The sequence below is a fragment of the Mercenaria mercenaria genome, chromosome 5 (genome assembly GCF_021730395.1).
Source record: "Mercenaria mercenaria strain notata chromosome 5, MADL_Memer_1, whole genome shotgun sequence".
Classification (NCBI taxonomy): domain Eukaryota; kingdom Metazoa; phylum Mollusca; class Bivalvia; order Venerida; family Veneridae; genus Mercenaria; species Mercenaria mercenaria.
Window position 1 is genome coordinate 86,051,970 of NC_069365.1, and position 18,545 is coordinate 86,070,514.

The following is an 18,545-nucleotide window of genomic DNA, read 5'->3' on the forward strand; positions in this document are numbered from 1 at the left end:
TCAACAACCAGCATATTAATACCTTAGAAACTGTTAGTTTATATATTCGAAATATGAACTTTTAAGACCTGAAGTTCAATCAGAAGTATGCAATAATGAACATTCTATGCATGTGATGAAAATGAAACTTAAAATAGAATTCATTAAATATCAAAAACAGACAAATCGTCTTCCAAAAAATATTTTGGTGGGTTAATATCAGACACATTTTTTCCTTTATTAAAATTTCAAATGAACAGTAACAGGAATGCCTGACGACAGAATATGGACAAAATCTCCTCTGGAAAAAATCCCCCCCCCCCCCCCCCCCCCCCCCCCCACTTCAAATTGACCATGGCAGACAAAATCCCCCCTTTCATTTTTTCAAATTATATCCAAATTTTCACTTCATTCCGTTCAAAATCCATAACTTATCTTAGAAACGGATATTTTTAATTTAATTTTAAAGATTTTAATCAACGAAATCAAAGAGGGGAATTTTGTCCTACATTCCTGACAATAAATTCTGCTACATATAGATCTATTGTTAAGCTGCCTAAAAAAAGTTAACTCAAAACAAATTTCAGTAAAATTCAAGATTTCCTCATAATTTGAACATATTAAAATAACAAGAGGGCCAAGATGGCCCTAGGTCGCTCACCTAAGAAACACTCCATAACAGTGTAAAACATGTTTGACCTAGTGATTTCATGGAAACAAATATTCTGACCAATATTCATTAAGATTGGACCAAAAAATTGGTCTCTTGCGATAAAACAAGCATTTTCTTAGATATGACCTAGTTTTTGACCCTAGATGACCCATGTTCAAACTAGATTCGACCTAGATTTTATCAAGGCAATCATTCTGACCAAAATTCATGAAGATCAACTGAAAAATACAGCCTCTATCACATACAGAAGTTTTTTCTTTGATTTGACCAAGTGACCTAGTTTTTGACCTCAGATGACCCATATTCAAATTCGACCTAGATTTCATTAAGGCAATCAACCTGACCAAATTTCATAAATATCAACTGAAAAAAACAGTCTCTATCGCATACACAAGATTTTTCTTTAATTTGACCTAGTGACCTAGTTTTTGACCTCAGATAACCCATATTCAAAACCGACCTAGTTTTCGTCAAGGCAATCACTCTGACCAAATTTCATGAAGATCAATTGAAAAATACATCCTCTATTGCATACACAATGTTTTTCTTCGATTTGACCTAGTGACCTAGTTTTTGAACCCAGATGACCCATTTTCGAAATCAGCCTAGATTTTATCAAGGTAATCATTCTGGCTAAATTTCATGAAGATCAGTTGAAAAATACAGCCTCTATTGCATACACAAGGTTTTTCTTGATTTGACCTAGAGACCTAGTTTTTGACCCCAGATGACCCATTTTCGAACTTGGTCTAAATTTCATCAAGGCAATCATTCTGACCAAAATTCATGAAGATCAATTGAAAAATACAGCCTCTATCGCATACACAAGGTTTTTATGTGATATGACCTAGTGACCTAGTTTTTGACCCGAGATGACCCATTTTCGAACTCGGCCTAGATTTCATCAAGGTTATCATTCTGACCAAAATTCATGAAGATCAATTGAAAAATACCGCCTCTATCGCATACACAAGGTTTTTCTTTGATTTGACCTAGTGACCTAGTTTTTGACCCGAGATGACCCATTTTCGAACTCGGCCTAGATTTCATCAAGGCAATTATTCTGACCAAAATTCATGAAGATCAATTGAAAAATACAGCCTCTATCGCATACACAAGGTTTTTCTTTGATTTGACCTAGTGACCTAGTTTTTGACCCGAGATGACCCATTTTCAAACTCGGCCTAGATTTCATCAAGGTTATCATTCTGACCAACATTCATGAAGAAGAATTGAAAAATACAGCCTCTATCGCATACACAAGGTTTTTCTTTGATTTGACCTAGTGACCTAGTTTTTGACCCGAGATGACCCATTTTCGAACTCGGCTTAGATTTCATCAAGGTTATCATTCTGACCAATATTCATGAAGATTAATTGAAAAATATCACTTCTATCGCATACACAAGGTTTTTCTTTGATTTGACCTAGTGACCTAGTTTTTGACCCAAGATGACCCATTTTCGAACTCGGCCTAGATTTCATCAAAGTTATCATTCTGACCAATATTCATGAAGATTAAATGAAAAATACAGCCTCTATCGCATACACAAGGTTTCTCTTTGATTTGACCTAGTGACCTAGTTTTTGACCCGAGATGACCCATTTTCGAACTCGGCTTAGATTTCATCAAGGTTATCATTCTGACCAATATTCATGAAGATTAATTGAAAAATACCACTTCTATCGCATACACAAGGTTTTTCTTTGATTTGACCTAGTGACCTAGTTTTTGACCCGAGATGACCCATTTTCGAACTCGGCCTAGATTTCATCAAAGTTATCATTCTGATCAATATTCATGAAGATTAAATGAAAAATACAGCCTCTATCGCATACACAAGGTTTTTCTTTGATTTGACCTAGTGACCTAGTTTTTGACCCGAGATGACCCATTTTCGAACTCGGCCTAGATTTCATCAAGGTTATCATTCTGACCAATATTCAAGAAGATTAATTGAAAAATACAGCCTCTATCGCATACACAAACTAAATGTTGACAGACGACGGACGACGGACATCGAGTCATCAGAAAAACTCACCTGAGCATAAAATATTCCCTTGAATATGGCACCTGATACGTATGACACTTCTTTTTCACTAGTTTATTAAACATGACAATCATTCCACTAGTGAGGAAGATTACCCATAGTATTAAACTTAAGAAATACCCTTTCAAGAGCTTTCTTAAATGCTTCAAGATGGACATCAGAATTTCAAAGCACACTGCAACTGGAACTAAATGTTGGCACTGATGAAAAAAGCATATTTTAAAGTTAAAATCTAATGAATATAATACAAGATATAGCTAATTTCCTTGTATTGTTTATATCAAACTTCAAATGCTTGACTTACATGAGTTTTTCTGCATATTTACCGACTATGATGGTGAATGTTTAAATAAATAAACACTGCCTAGATCACGTTGAATCACTTTATTTCAAAATAATTATCATATGAGCCGTGCCATGAGAAAACCAACATAGTTGGTTGGCGACCAGCATGGATCCAGACCAGCCTGCGCATCCGCGCAGTCTGGTCAGGATCCGTGCTGTTCACTTTCAAAGCCTATTTCAATTAGAGAACCTGTTAGCGAACAGCATGGATCCTGACCAGACTGCGCGGATGCAACGGCAATGAAGCCACACAAGACTATAAGATCCTTGCTTGTGCACCTGAAGGATAAAACTAAAGACAGTGAAAAATGTGAAGTGGTGTACAAAATAGAATGTAAAAATTGTGATGAGGTATACATCGGTGAGACTGGGAGAAAGTTTGAGACCAGATTTAAGGAACATATAAGAGATACACAACAACATGAAAGAACCAATTTCACAAGATCGGAAAGAAAAAATTCATTGACTCAGTACAATAAAAGTGCAATTACAGATCATGTGACTCAGAAAAATCACGTAATAAACTGGGAGGGGGCGAGGACAGTAGACAGGGAGAGTGACACCCGAACTCGACAAGTGAAAGAGGCAATAAATATCAAGCGCCAATCTTCGGCTATGAACCGGGACGAGGCGGCGTACAAGTTTGCAAGCGTCTACGATTCGTTTATCACCGAATCACCGAGTGTTTGTGATGGCGGAATTCAGTCGTAGATGGTACCGGCTGTCAGTGCAGTGATGATGGAAGAGTACATGTAGACGAAACCAGTCAGTAAAGTAAAAAAACCATTATTAGTGAAAGGAAAATGAACTTTCATACTATCATGTATATATTTGTAACATGGAACTAATCCTAATCTTAAACCTAGTAATGGTTTTCCAGGAGCTACTCTATGAGTGGTTCAAATAAGCTTTAAAACATTGTAAACAAACTAAACAAAATGTAGTCAGTATTTATACATATTTACACTAAAATGCGGCAGCCCATGCATATTTGCGTTACTTTGCCAAATGACGTTTCGATGGTATGATTTTGTACTATGTACATTAGCCAAAACGACCGCTCCAGGTCTGTAGGGGATAATATCGATTTATATAATATGAAGCCATATTGAATCATTAAGATATGAAAAGTCTTTGCAATATATTAACTTTAACTATGCTAAAGTACTTGTTTCACTTTTCTAGAAACACTCTGAATCCCTACAATCTCATGAATAATTCACTTGGTCTATGAGACGTGGTGGTAATACAAAAAAATAGTTAACTTATTCAATTCAGTAATTTTCGCACTTAAATAGGTTGTAATCAAGTATTTTCTAAAGTAATTTTAATTCTTTTTTTTTTATACTACTTTCTGCTATTTTCACGTTATATCCGGTCTCACGGTATTTGATTTTTGCGAGAACAATAATGTGCAGCACTACATATAGAAAAAAATTTGACCTACTTTGAAAGCTGATTATGTTCAACACCTTATTCGGGAAAAAGTAGAAAAATGGGAGTTTTAATGCTTTAATGTGTCCCAAATTATATGGGTGATTTTGCTATGTGAATATAACAGATTTTGACTGGCTTTCTTGATCAAACTGAATAATCATTAATAAATAAATAGTGAATAATATATGAACTGTCAACCAATTAATACAAGGACTTATACAATGAAGTATTCTCATCTGCTGGCAGAAAAATAATGTTCAGAAGGGGTCTAACGGTTTAGTTCATATAATACATTTTCTTCCATCTTTTGGAACAGAAATTCACATCTTAATGAAGTGTTTGAAATGATTCAATTGCTTTATCTATGAAGGAAACTGCATAAAAATTGGCAATGTGTGAAGGGGTCTATAAAAGTGTATCACAGTTTTGTAATATTAAAAAAAAATCTTTTTCCTAAATGATATCACTTTTCATTCATTGGGGAAGGAAAGGGATACCAAACAAGAGCTGTCACAAGAGCCAGTATGCTCGACTAAATCGATGCTGGATTTTAATTTCATCGATTACAAGTGTCAAGTAATCACCGCGTGTCTGCTAGGGCTACACTGTCATGAAACTATTCAACAGGTGTATAACTTCATAGTCATGTTTAAATATATAAAAACATGGTTCTGATATATTTTGTTTCTTAACTTATATTCATACATGCTAAACAATATACGTACATTATTTACACTGTATCAATAAATAAAAGCTATATATAGAACATTACCAATGATCACAAAAGTTACACAAACTCTGGTATCACATAAAACAAGAGCACCGCCTTGCGGGTGCTGACGCTCATCTGATTTTTTTGTATAATAGAAATATTGTCCTATCCATGATTTTCTAAATCTAAAAAGGGCATTCTTTCTTTCAAATAGCAGATAGAGTTATGTTTCTTGTGTCAGTGTCCATTATGATGGTGAAAACTGTGCATAGTTTTAAAGCAATAGCTGTGATAGTTTATGAGAAAAGTATACTTAAACATAATACTCAACCAAGAAAATGATTTTCTAAGTCCAAAAGGGGCAATAATTATTGCAAAAAGCAGGATGGAGTTATGTTGCTTGCTGTACAGGGTCAGCTTATGATGGTGAACAAGTGTTGCAAGTTTCAAAGCAATAGCTTTGATAGTTTAAGAGAAAAAGTTCACCTAAACATAAAACTTAACCAAGAAATCTGATATTTTCTAAGTCCAAAAGGGGCCATAAATCTTGCAAAAAGCAGGATGGAGTTATGTTTCTTGATGTACAGGGTCAGCTTATGATGGTGAACAAGTGTTGCAAGTTTTAAAGCAAAAGCTTTGATAGGTTAGGATAAAAGCTGACCTAAACATAAAACTTAACCAAGAAAACTGATTTTCTAAGTCCAAAAGGGGCAATAATTCTTGCAAAAAGCAAGATGGAGTTATGTTTCTTGATGTACATGGTTTGCTTATGATGGTAAACAAGTATTCCAAGTTTCAAAGCAATAGCTTTGATAGTTTAGGAGAAAAGTTGACCTAAACATAAAACTTAACCAAGAAATCTGATATTTTCTAAGTACAAAAGGGGCCATAAATCTTGCAAAAAGCAAGATGGAGTTATGTTTCTTGCTATACTGGGTCAGCTTATGATGGTGAACAAGTATTCCAAGTTTCAAAGCAATAGCTTTGATAGTTTAGGAGAAAAGCTGACCTAAACATAAAACTTAACCAGGCAACGCCGACGCCGACAACCGCTCAAGTGATGACAATAACTCATCATTTTTTTTCAAAAAATCAGATGAGCTAACAATACAGAACATTTCTGATGATCACAAAATTTACACAAGTTTTGATATCACAAAAACAATAATTACAGTTTTAAACTAAATCAATGACATTTCTACAGAGCAATACCTTCCTACAAAGGCAGATAGAATCAAGTCTCCATGAATGACCACCTCCCTATTCAGGCCATTTACTAAACATGCTACTATTTTCCCTTTCCCACTTAAAAAGACATATTAAAAGAAAAATTCTGTTTCACATATAAGAACAAAATATCTTTCACTCATGAACCCCAGTTCTACATTAATTTTTCACCCATACCTGTACCAAACTATTGCATCTGGTATTCACACGGTGAAAGATATTCTGATCTTACATTGGAACAAACAAATATTTTGATGTATATATATTCTTCAATTCTGGAAGCTCATTGCACAAATATTTAATAGGTAACTGGAACCTGCATGTCTTTAAACAACAGATGTGGAAATTCCATAAAAACAAGGTTTTTCAAACATTTTCTATTTTCAGTAAAAGTGATGTTAACTATTCAGTGACCTTCACCCTAGTGGCCACAACCTTTCTGTCGAATTAAGCTACCTACATTCCAAGCTTCATCGCAATATCTATTTCCAATTTCCATCGCAATATCTGATTCCAAGTTCCATCGCAATATCTGATTCCAAGTTCCATCGCAATATCTGATTCCAAGTTCCATTGCAAATCCTCATTACAAGTTCAACTGCAATATCTCATTCCATGTTCCATTACAAGTTCCACTGCAATATCTCATTCCAGGTTCCACTGCAATATCTCATTCCAAGTTCCATCGCAATATCTCATTCCAAGTTCCATCACAATATCTCATTCCAAGTTCCACTGCAATATCTCATTGCAAGTTTCATTGCAATATCTCACTGCAAGTTCCATCAGAATATCTCATTGCAAGTTCCTGCAGAATATCTCATTGCAAGTTCCATTGGAATATCTCATTCCAAGTTCCACTGCAATATCTCATTCCAAGTTCCATCAGAATATCTCATTCCAAGTTCCATCGGAATATCTCATTCCAAGTTCCATCGGAATATCTCATTTCAAGTTCCACTGCAATATCTCATTCCAAGTTCCATTACAATATCTCATTCCAAGTTTCATCAGAATATCTCGTTCCAAGTTCAATTGCAATATCTCATTCTTAATTAGTGATACTGATTAGAAATCATTTTTCTATTTTCAGTAACAGTGACCCCCAAATACAACTGAAAGTAAACAAAAGTTATTGACTGAAAATCACCTTTTTATGATCCCAGCAAAATTTGACTTTTTCTATTTGAGGTAACTTTGACCATAACCCTATGGCATTAAAATGACCCTTTATCTATTGCATAATAAACAGAAAAAACTTTTAACTCCATAACTGTACAGGGGTCGACACTAACTCTTTTTTCCTAGCGGCACAAAGGACCACCAACTTTTTGCTGTACAGTTTCATATTATCTATATCATACCCAGTATACATAAATATATCTTTTCAGTGAAAACTGTTTTTAAACAATAATTCTAAACTTCCTCTACAAAGTTTCACAAATTCAACTAATATTCAACAACAGTGAACTGGCATACTGTACTGGTAATGTATGTACATACATAAATAAATTACTGATCAAATAAATAAATAATGATCAAAAAGTCAACATCTTAAGCCACAGTAAGCATAAAGACTTTAAATTACTGGCAACAATGTAAACAGTATATTAAGAGTTTTACAAATCAATGAGCCCTACTCCGTAAGGCGGAGGGGCGGGGATGGGGCTTATTTATGATTTAATTCTATATGTTGTTGTTGATTCAAGATTTCTTGTTCCAGTTCTCCCAGCAACTGACCTTGAACTACAACTTGATTCTGCAAAAGAAAAACCAAAAGATCATGGTAGAATATTAATCTATAGTAACAAACCAAAATTGTTTCCTGGTAAATATTGTGAAATCAGTGTTTCTCAAAGCTTTTAACTGTTTAACCATAAGAAATAAGGTGTATCTATCTATTTATCTATTGATTTATTTTGTTGGATTTAACGTCACATCGTCACAGTTGTAAGGTCACATGGTGACTTTCCATCTTTTTATGATGAAGGAAGATCCCAGGTGTCCCTCCAGACATAATTTCACGACAGGCAGGCACATGAGTACAACTACTGACCTTCTGTAAGCCAGCTAGGTTGCCTTCTCAAAAGAAGAATTGTACCCCCCAAGGGAGGCTTGAACCCACATCTGCGACAGGCAAGTAATTTAAAGCCAGCAATTTTAAGGTATAATATAGCATTTTTATATTTCGAAACATCGACTCCCTAATTTTCAAGCAAATATATATATTTTTGTTCCATTAAAGTCATTTGGACAGGTACAGTTATAATGATGGCAATTTTTCTTCCTTATTGGTAAAGAAACGTGAAAGCACAGTCACCTTGGCAGAAATAAATACGCTTATCTTAGGACCTTGAAAGGCGGCAACTCTGTGGCTGAGTTTCTGGTTTCAAAGAATTTACTCCTTAAAACTGAGGTTCTCAGATGCACCTGGAGCTTTGTGAGGATGCCCTTATGCAGGCTTGTGGAAAGTCAGAGGTAGAACCCAAATGCTCATTCCTATCAAAAGTAATGTCTGGCAAGGCACCTGGGGTCTTCCTTGGAAAGAAAAAGCTGGCAAGTCAACTTATTGCCAAGTCTGTGTCAGAGTGCCTTAAAACCCGACAAAACAAAATGAAGGAAGTCTAAGAGGATTGCAAGGTAACAGTTGTTCTAGCCAGCAACCCTTACAAAAATGAGTCAGATGTCTTATATTTCATCCAGTATTATCATATGACTCTTTTACATACATCGCCAGTCCATAGTTTGTGTTATACAGCTTGTCTATATTCATCACATATTAACTGGGCTAACATGTCAAAAATTTAGAAGTAAAACTGTGAAAATCAATTTCTGACCTCATGTAAAAAACACTTAGTGAACTCTTGTCGGTCAACATTCAAAACTATTGATTCTCAGACCTTCAGACTGCAGGCAATAATTCTGGCTATTGATCAGCCAACCATCCAATAAGGGTATATTGTAGAATGAGCAATATTCACAATAGGTTTGTTTTCACTGATTTTCACTAACCGAATGACTCACGAAACACGAGACATTCGTGGATATAAAGCAGCATTATCTCTCAAGAAATAAACATCTACCCAGCCGGAATTCTTAAGATAATAAATATGGTCTTAGTCTATCAAATTAAAATGTAAGTGCGACATGAAATCTGCACCATCTATAATATCCAAATGATGAAAAACTGTTAATTTATTGTTTATGACACAAAAAATTGATATCGATCATATATACCTCCGCTTCGGTTATCTTTTCTATAAGTGAATCATGTATTTGTTTTTGTTGTGAACTGAGGATCACGTTGTTGTGACTCTTCTGTAACTGATCTCGTAAAATCTCCAGCGTCAATTTCTGACTATCTATTGTCTGTTTCAACATTCCATGCTTATTTACAAGTTGGCTGCTAAATCGACAGTACACACTTGGTTTAACCTGTACAATAGTCAATTTTAGAAAAGCATTTTTATTCACAAGCTCACATGCAAAGAGACAGCAGGCGTATCATGTACATATCTAACAGTTACAAGAATATAACTTTCTTTTTCAGCACTGCATGCTTCACCAGAACACCATTTATAAGAACAGTTCAGATAATTTGTTTTGGTTTAGCACCATTTTTTAAACTAGTATTTGAGTCATGTAATGGAGGGTAGTTACCCTAACCAGTTTTCTTGGATTCTATACCAGTACTAACCAGTTTTCTTGGATTCTATACCAGTTTTCTTGGATTCTGTACCAGTACTAACCAGTTTTCTTGGACTCTATACCAGTACTAATCTCTTTTCTTGGATTCTATACCAGTACTAACCAGTTTTCTTGGATTCTATACCAGTACTAACCTGTTTTCTTGGACTCTATACCAGTAATAACCAGTTTTCTTGGACTCTATACCAGTACTAACCAGTTTTCTTGGACTCTATACCATACTAACCAGTTTTCTTGGACTATATACCAGTACTAATCTGTTTTCTTGGATTCTATACCAGTACTAACCTGTTTTCTTGGACTCTATACCAGTACTAACCAGTTTTCTTGGACTCTATACCAGTACTAATCTGTTTTCTTGGATTCTATACCAGTACTAACCAGTTTTCTTGGATTCTATACCAGTACTAACCAGTATTCTTGGATTCTATACCAGTACTAACCAGTATTCTCGGATTCTACACCAGTACTAACCTGTTTTCCACAAGTAAATGTCAACTCCTCCACATGAATCTGAGGTGGAGAATGCAATGATTTTAGACACATTATCATAATCAAATCATCACCGAGAGCATACACCATGCCCGTTGATCAAACACTCGACCTGCAATCCTTAGATCAGTGCTTTTCCTATTGTGCTAAGCAAGCAGGCACACTTTTTCAGTTTAACTCACCTGTATTCCTGGTTCATGCGCTAGTAATGATGTATTTTCTGCAAATGACTGATAATTGTTCAACCATGGAGGACAAGTGCTTTAAGGCATATTATCTTCTGTCAGAACATAACTGAACACAGTCCTCTCACCAAGGACCAAACCTGCAACCTCTTACTTTCAAGGTGTAGTGATCAACCTACCGGCTGCAGCACTGGACCAATCTCAAATTAAACTCAAATCAACTTAATACTCTAAACAGTGGAAATGATATCAACTCATTTTGGATATCAGTGTAAATCTTTTTTAATTCAGTTTGAATGGTCAATTTTTATGCTACGAAGAACTGTTAAAGGGTTAACTTATTGTGAAACTAGCTTTACCAGATGGAAGACATCATCTTCTACATAAAACATTTTGCTTTTCAGTACTAAGTTGTTAACAGAGGTTACTATTTACCGGTGAATAATTTTCATAGATTTCATATTTACCTCAATCCACAAAATTAAATCTCAATGAACAGATTAAATTCTCATTTACATAAAATAACTGTTATACTGTGAAATCATTAAATTTCGTGGGCATGAAATTTCGTGGTTTTGGTCAAAACGGCAATTTCGTGGGGGATATGACTTCGTGGATTTCAACTTTTGAACACAAAATGAATGGGAATTTTACTTGTTCGTTGGGATTAAATTTCGTGGACTGACTCAACCATGAAATCCATGAAAACTAGTCCCCCACGAATATCAATGATTTCACAGTAGTTTAAAACCAGGACAATTTCATGCCCAAGAAATTAAATGATTTTGTAGTATATATTATGTACCACGTTCTTCTTTCTCACACTGAATTCAAGAACAGACACTTTCTTGCAATGTCCAACATCAATTTAGGGAAATAGGAAAGTTTTTTCTATCACGAAGCAAAATACAAGGAACTTATGATTTAGTTTGACTGGTACTTACACTGACGTCAGCTGTGCCCTCGGCTGATCCTGAAGAATCTACTGTAGGCGACTGAACACCTGAAAGGAAAATTACACAAAAATTGTGGAACTGCTAATACAATGTCAGGGAAACTGCTTACATATATATAAAGTGAATAAAACTGCTTGCACAAATAATGGCAACAGCACTGTTTACACCAAAACTGCTTACATAAATATTGTGACAGAACTGTTACAACCAGTAATGTGAAGAAACTGATTACATCCAATTATGCATGTGAAACTGTTTACATCAATAATGTAACAGAAACTGCTTAGTATATCAATTATGTGATTGATACTGCTTACATCAATATGATAGAAACTGCTTACATCAGTTATGTGACTGATACTGTTTACATCAATAATGTGACAGATAGTGTTTATTTTTAGCTCTATTAGCCTCTAAAAGGGGCTGGTCACACCAATTTGTTAAACAAACAAGAGGGCCATGATGGCCCTATATCGCTCACCGGTTATCATTGCACTTGAGGACAAGAAGGTCCTTAGAAAAAAATATCTAAGTCCAAAGGACAGTAACAACAAAGGGAAGAAATTTAACCAAAAAGAAAAAAAAATTCTTACAAGGTACAGATATGTCAAAATACACCTAAAAATTGGAGGTACCATCCAAGCTGCACCACAGGAAAGTGGTCTTGGTTTTTCCCTACGGCCAATAATAAACAAGAGGACCATGATGGTCCTGAATCGCTCACCTGTCCCCACATGAACTGAGCATGACGTCGTTTATTCTGACAATTTTCATGAAGATCCACTGAAAAATATGGCCTCTAGAGAGGTCACAATGTATTTCTATTATTTGACATAATGACCTAGTTTTTGAAGGTATGTGACCCAGTTTTGTACTTGACCTAGATATCATCAAGGTGAACATTCTCACCAATTTTCATGAAGATCTCATGAAAAATATGGCCTCCAGAGAGGTCACAAGGTTTTTCTATTTTTAGACCTAGTTTTTGACCGCATGTGACCAAGTTTTGAATTTGACCTAGATATCATCAAGGTGAATATTCTCACCAATTTTCATGAAGATCCATTGAAAAATATGGACTCTAGAGAGGTCAAAAGGGTTTTCTATGTTTAGATCTAGTGACCTAGTTTTTGACCACAGTTGACCCGGTTTCAAACTTAACCTAGATATCATCAAGAGGAGCATTCAGACCAACTTTCATACAGATCCCATGAAAAATATGGCCTCTAGAGTGGTCACAAGGTTTTTCTATTATTTGACCTAGTGACCTAGTTTTGGATTGCACATGACCCAGTTTCGAATTTTAACAAGATATCATCAAGATGAACATTCTGACCAATTTTCATGCCGATCCCATGAAAAATATGGTCTCTACAGAGGTCACAAGGTTTTTCTATTATTTGACCTACTGACCTACTTTTTGACCGCATGTGACCCAGTTTTGAACTTGACCTAGATATCATCAAGAGGAACATTGAGACCAATTTTCATGAAGATCCCATGAAAAATATGGCCTCTAGAGAGGTCACAAGGTTTTTCTATTATTTGACCTACTGACCTAGTTTTTGACCGCACGTGACCCAGTTTTGAACTTGACCTAGATATCATCAAGATGAACATTGAGACCAATTTTCATGAAGATCCCATGAAAAATATGGCCTCTAGAGAGGTCACAATGTTTTTCTATTTTTAGACCTACTGACCTAGTTTTGGATTGCACATGACCCAGTTTCGAATTTTAACAAGATATCATCAAGATGAACATTCTGACCAATTTTCATGCCGATCCCATGAAAAATATGGTCTCTACAGAGGTCACAAGGTTTTTCTATTATTTGACCTACTGACCTACTTTTTGAGGACACGTGACCTACTTTCAAACTTGACCTAGATATCATCAAGGTGAACATTCTGACCAATTTTTATGAAGATCCATTCACAAGTATGGCCTCTAGAGTGGTCACAAGGTTTTTCTATTTTTAGACCTACTGACCTAGTTTTTGATGGCAGATGACCCAGTTTCGAACTTGACCTAGACATCATCAAGATGAACATTGAGACCAATTTTCATGAAGATCCCATGAAAAATATGGCCTCTAGAGAGGTCACAAGGTTTTTCTATTTTTAGACCTACTGACCTAGTTTTGGACCGCACATGACCCAGTTTAAAATTTTAACTAGATATCATCAAGATGAACATTCAAACCAACTTTCATACAGATCCCATGAAAAATATGGCCTTTAGAGAGGTCACACGGTTTTCTATTATTTGACCTACTGACCTAGTTTTTGATGGCACGTGACCTAGTTTCGAACCTGACCTAGATATCATGAAGGTGAACATTCTGACTAATTTTCATGAAGATCTTGTGAAATATATGGCCTCAAGAGAGGTCACAAAGTTTTTCTATTTTTAGACCTACTGACCTAGTTTTTGATCGCACGTGACCCAGTTTCGAATTTGGCCTAGATATCATCAAGGTGAACATTCTGACCAATTTTCATAAGGATCCCATGAAAAATGTGACCTCTAGAGAGGTCACAAGCAAAAGTTTACGCACGCACGGACAGACGGACGGACGACGGACGCTTCGAGATCACAAAAGCTCACCTTGTCACTTTGTGACAGGTGAGCTAAAAAAGTTACTAAATATAAGCTATCTATAGTAACGTAAAATGAAAGTAATTAAAAAAAAAAAAATATTGTAAGTGAACAAAAGAAGGATCTGTCAAATAAATCTGTTGACATAAATGAAATTTCAGATCAGTATCTTCATTAGTTACGGAGATATACCCATTTTAATTTGAAACAAGGCAGTCTGAAAGACAGCTAAATCCCCCGCACCTGCTATGGCTAGTGAAAGGGCTAACCTTTGATTTTAGCTGTGACCTTGACCTTGAACTGACATGGCTGACTCATGAATTCTGCACAACGTCTTGATGAGGTGATCATTTGACCAAAGTTTCATGAAAATCCTTCATGGGGTTTAGGAGATACAGAGCTGAAACCTTTGACCTTCAGTTGTGACCTTGACCTTGAGTTGACATGGCTGACTCATGAGTTCTTGATGAGGTGATCATTTGACCCAAGTTTGATGAAAATCCATCAAGAGGTTAAGGAGATACAGGGTGGACACCAAATGGAAGGCTCAAACCTTCGACCCTTAGTTGTGACCTTGACCTTGAGCTGGCATGGTTGACTCATAATATCTGCACATCGTTCTGATGAGGTAATCATTTGACCCAAGTTTTATAAAATTCCTTCAAGGGGTTTAGGAGATATAGAGCAGACACGAAATGGAAGGCTCAAACCTTTGGCATTCAGTTGTGACCTTGACCTTGAGCCGACATGGCTGACTCATAAGTTCTGCACATCGCCTTGATGAGGTGATCGTTTGACCCAAGTTTGATGAAAATCCTTCAAGGGGTTTAGGAGATATAGAGCGGACACAAAATGGAAGGCTCAAACCTTTGACCCTAAGTTGTGACCTTGACCTTGAGCCGGCATGACTGACTCATGGGTTCTGCACATCGTCTTGATGAGGTGATCATTTGACCAAAGTTTTATAAAATGCCTTCAAGGGGTTTAGGAGATATAGAGCGGACGCAAAATGGCAGGCTCAAACTTTTTACCTTGAGTTGTGACCTTGACCTTGAACCAACAAGGCTGACTCATGGGTTCTGCACATCGTCTTGATGAGCTGATCATTTGACCCAAGTTTCATGAAAATCCTTCAAGGGGTTTAGGAGATATGGACCGGACACGATTTTGTTACGGACAGAAGGACAGACGCAGACCATTCCTATAATCCCTCCGCCACGGCGGGGGATTAATAAAGGGAGGTAATTTGACATAAAATCAGTCCATAGTTATCTACCCTGATTGGCTCAGTCCAACTAATGACAATAATGAAATTTCAAATAAGTCCTATAAATACTTACTGATATAAATCCATTTTGATTACAATCAGGGGAGGTAATCAGATATAAAATATCTCTGAACCTACGCTTGGATCTGATTTGTCATGAAATCCAAGGATTATTGTTGTTGAAGTTATTTTGGAAGTTTGTATCAAATAAAACCATAAATGAAGTCTCTATATGGCTGCAAAAGCCAAAAGAGCCAATTTTGGACCTTAAAGGGGCCATAACTCTGGAACCCATGACAGAATCTGGCCAGTTCAAGAAAGGAACCAAGATCTTGTGGTGATACAAGTTGTGTGCAAGTTTGGTTAAATTCAAATCATAAATGAAGCTGCTATTGTGCAGACAAGGTCAAAATAGCTAATTCTGGCCCTTTCAGGGGCCATAACTCTGGAACCCATTATGGAATCTGGCCAGTTCAAGAAAGGAACCAAGATCTTATGGTGATACAAGTTGTGTGCCAGTTTAGTCAAAATCAAATCATAAATAAAGCCGCTATTGTGCAGACAAGGTCAAAATAGCTAATTTCCGCCCTTTCAGGGGCCATAACTCTGGAACCCATTATGGGATCTGGCCAGTTCAACTAAGGAATCAAGATCTTATGGTGACACAAGTTGTGTACAAGTTTGGTTAAAATCAAATCATAAATGAAGCTGCTATTGTGCAGACAAGGTCAAAATAGCTAATTCTGGCCCTTTCAGGGGCCATAACTCTGGAACCCATAATGGAATCTGGCCAGTTCAAGAAAGGAACCAAGATCTTATGGTGATACAAGTTGTGTGCCAGTTTAGTCAAAATCAAATCATAAATAAAGCTGCTATTGTGCAGACTAGGTCAAAATAGCTAATTTTGGCCCTTTCAGGGGCCATAACTCTGGAACCCATAATGGAATCTGGCCAGTTCAAGAAAGGAACCAAGATCTTATGGTGATACAAGTTGTGTGCAAGTTTGGTTAAAATAAAATCATAAATGAAACCACTATCATGCAGACAAGAAATTGTTGACAGACGGACGGACGGACTGACGACGGGTGATCACAAAAGCTCACCTTGTCACTATGTGACAGGTGAGCTAAAAATTGGGAAAGGACCTTACAATGATGCTACAAAGTTTGATGAAGATTTATCAAGTGACCAATGAAAGCAAGTTGTTTGAAGGGATTTCTATGTCTAGCTCTAGTGACCCCTATAAGGGCCCGAACACTCCCATTTGAACAAAACTTGGAGGACTTTAAATTGATGCTACAGACCAAGTTTGATGAATATCAATAAATGGTACACCAGGAGATTTTGTTTCAGGTATTTCTTTCTATATTTAGCTCTAGTGGCCCCTAAACCATCCAAGTGCCCAAGGCTGAAAACAAAACTGGGAGTGGACCTTACAATAATGCTACTGTCCAAGCTGTTCATGAGAAGAATTGTTTATTATTTTTTTTCAATTTTCAGCTCGAGCCACCCCTAAAGGGTCCAACTGCCCTAATTCGAAAAGAATTGGGAAAGAACCTTATGATTACACTACAGACCAAGTTTGATGAAGATCAATCAAGAAGTTCAAGAGAAGAAGTCACCTTTTTTCTCTCTATTTTTAGCTCTGGCCACCCCTCAAAAGAGCCAGGCTGAAACATTTGAAAAAAAAAATATAGAGGATCATGCCAGGACCAAGTTTGGTGCAATTCTGACCAGTAGTTTCAGAGGTGATGTCATTTGAAAAGAAGTGTTGACCCATAGGCAACGATTGGCTGGACAGATGGTGATTGATCACAATAGCTCACTCCAAGCACTTCATGCTTAGGTGAACTAAAAAATATGCAAATACCTGCAGTATGACCTGCTGCCGCATGACCTTGACATTCAGTACCACCTCTTGCCACTGAAACTGAGGCTACAATTGATGTTCCTTTTCCCGCTGCTGTTTCTGAAAAGATCTGGCTTTTATCATCACCAGGTCCACGAACACCTTTCTCCATTTTTCTTTTTCCTTTTAATATTCCTTTTTGGAATGAAAATGGATGCTCTTTTGTTAACTGATCTGAAGTTTTAATACCGGAACTAGCTTTCTCTAAACATTTTTCATCACTAAGAAGATCTTTTAGTGATGGAGATCTATGTTTAGGTGAATCAGCTTCATCCTCTGTAACGTTAAGGCTTGAAGTTTCCGAACCTGTGTTTCCAGAACATGTTGACTCCAGGCCACTGGAGTCACTATCCATGTAATCATGCGACCTTTTCTCAGAAAACTCCGACTTCTTGCAACCTGAGCAACTATCAATCCCCCTATACATGTTAGGGAAACTTTGAGAATAATTCTCATATATTTCATTCAAGCTTTTTCCACTTGTCATTTTCATTTTAAGTAACTTATCTTTTGACAAGGTGCTCTGACCCAGACTGTGTCCTTTCACACTATCATTACTATCATCTGATTCCACTTCCTGTTTGAGTGGAACCAACTTTTCAACTTCCTGTTTCTGCTGCAACTTCATGAACTCCTGAGTCCTTTTTCTCTGGGCGTCAAGAAGATGTTTTCCTTCTTCAGAGCTGAAATTAAAATAACACGCATTTACTTTACAAGCAAGGAGCTTGATATCCTTGTAGATTTTACAAACTGTCACAATAGCAGTCTTTAAGGTATTAGGCCCCTAATAGTAATGTTTAAAAAATGGCATTTGCTGGGTATATTCTTACAGCTGACCGTGCTTCGCACTTAACTGCAAATTTTTAAAAACTTTTACCGTGCCGTTTTTTATCAATTTTGTGTAATTTATGGTATTTCCTCAAGCTCAAGTAGAGACAAATTTCAAAGGGGTGGCCTTTATCCAAAACGTTTGCAGAGAATTCATTATACCATTATTTTTTA

The 18,545-nt window shown here is 36.4% G+C and overlaps 1 protein-coding gene across 3 annotated transcripts in view; it reads right to left on the bottom strand.

Moving 5' to 3' along the window:
- Positions 1 to 5,513: 5,513 nt before the first annotated feature.
- The window catches only part of LOC123557833 (hypoxia-inducible factor 1-alpha-like), an 83,197-nt gene continuing 70,165 nt past the window's right edge, over positions 5,514 to 18,545 (bottom strand). For all 3 annotated transcript variants that reach the window (XM_053544187.1, XM_053544189.1, XM_053544188.1), the window contains exons 11-14: positions 17,505 to 18,226; positions 11,754 to 11,812; positions 9,662 to 9,859; positions 5,514 to 8,183 (exon numbers count right to left, since the gene is read on the bottom strand). In XM_053544187.1, coding sequence (XP_053400162.1) covers positions 8,094 to 8,183; positions 9,662 to 9,859; positions 11,754 to 11,812; positions 17,505 to 18,226 — 1,069 coding nt within the window. In that variant the 3' untranslated portion in view covers positions 5,514 to 8,093. The remainder of the gene's footprint in view (positions 8,184 to 9,661; positions 9,860 to 11,753; positions 11,813 to 17,504; positions 18,227 to 18,545) is intronic.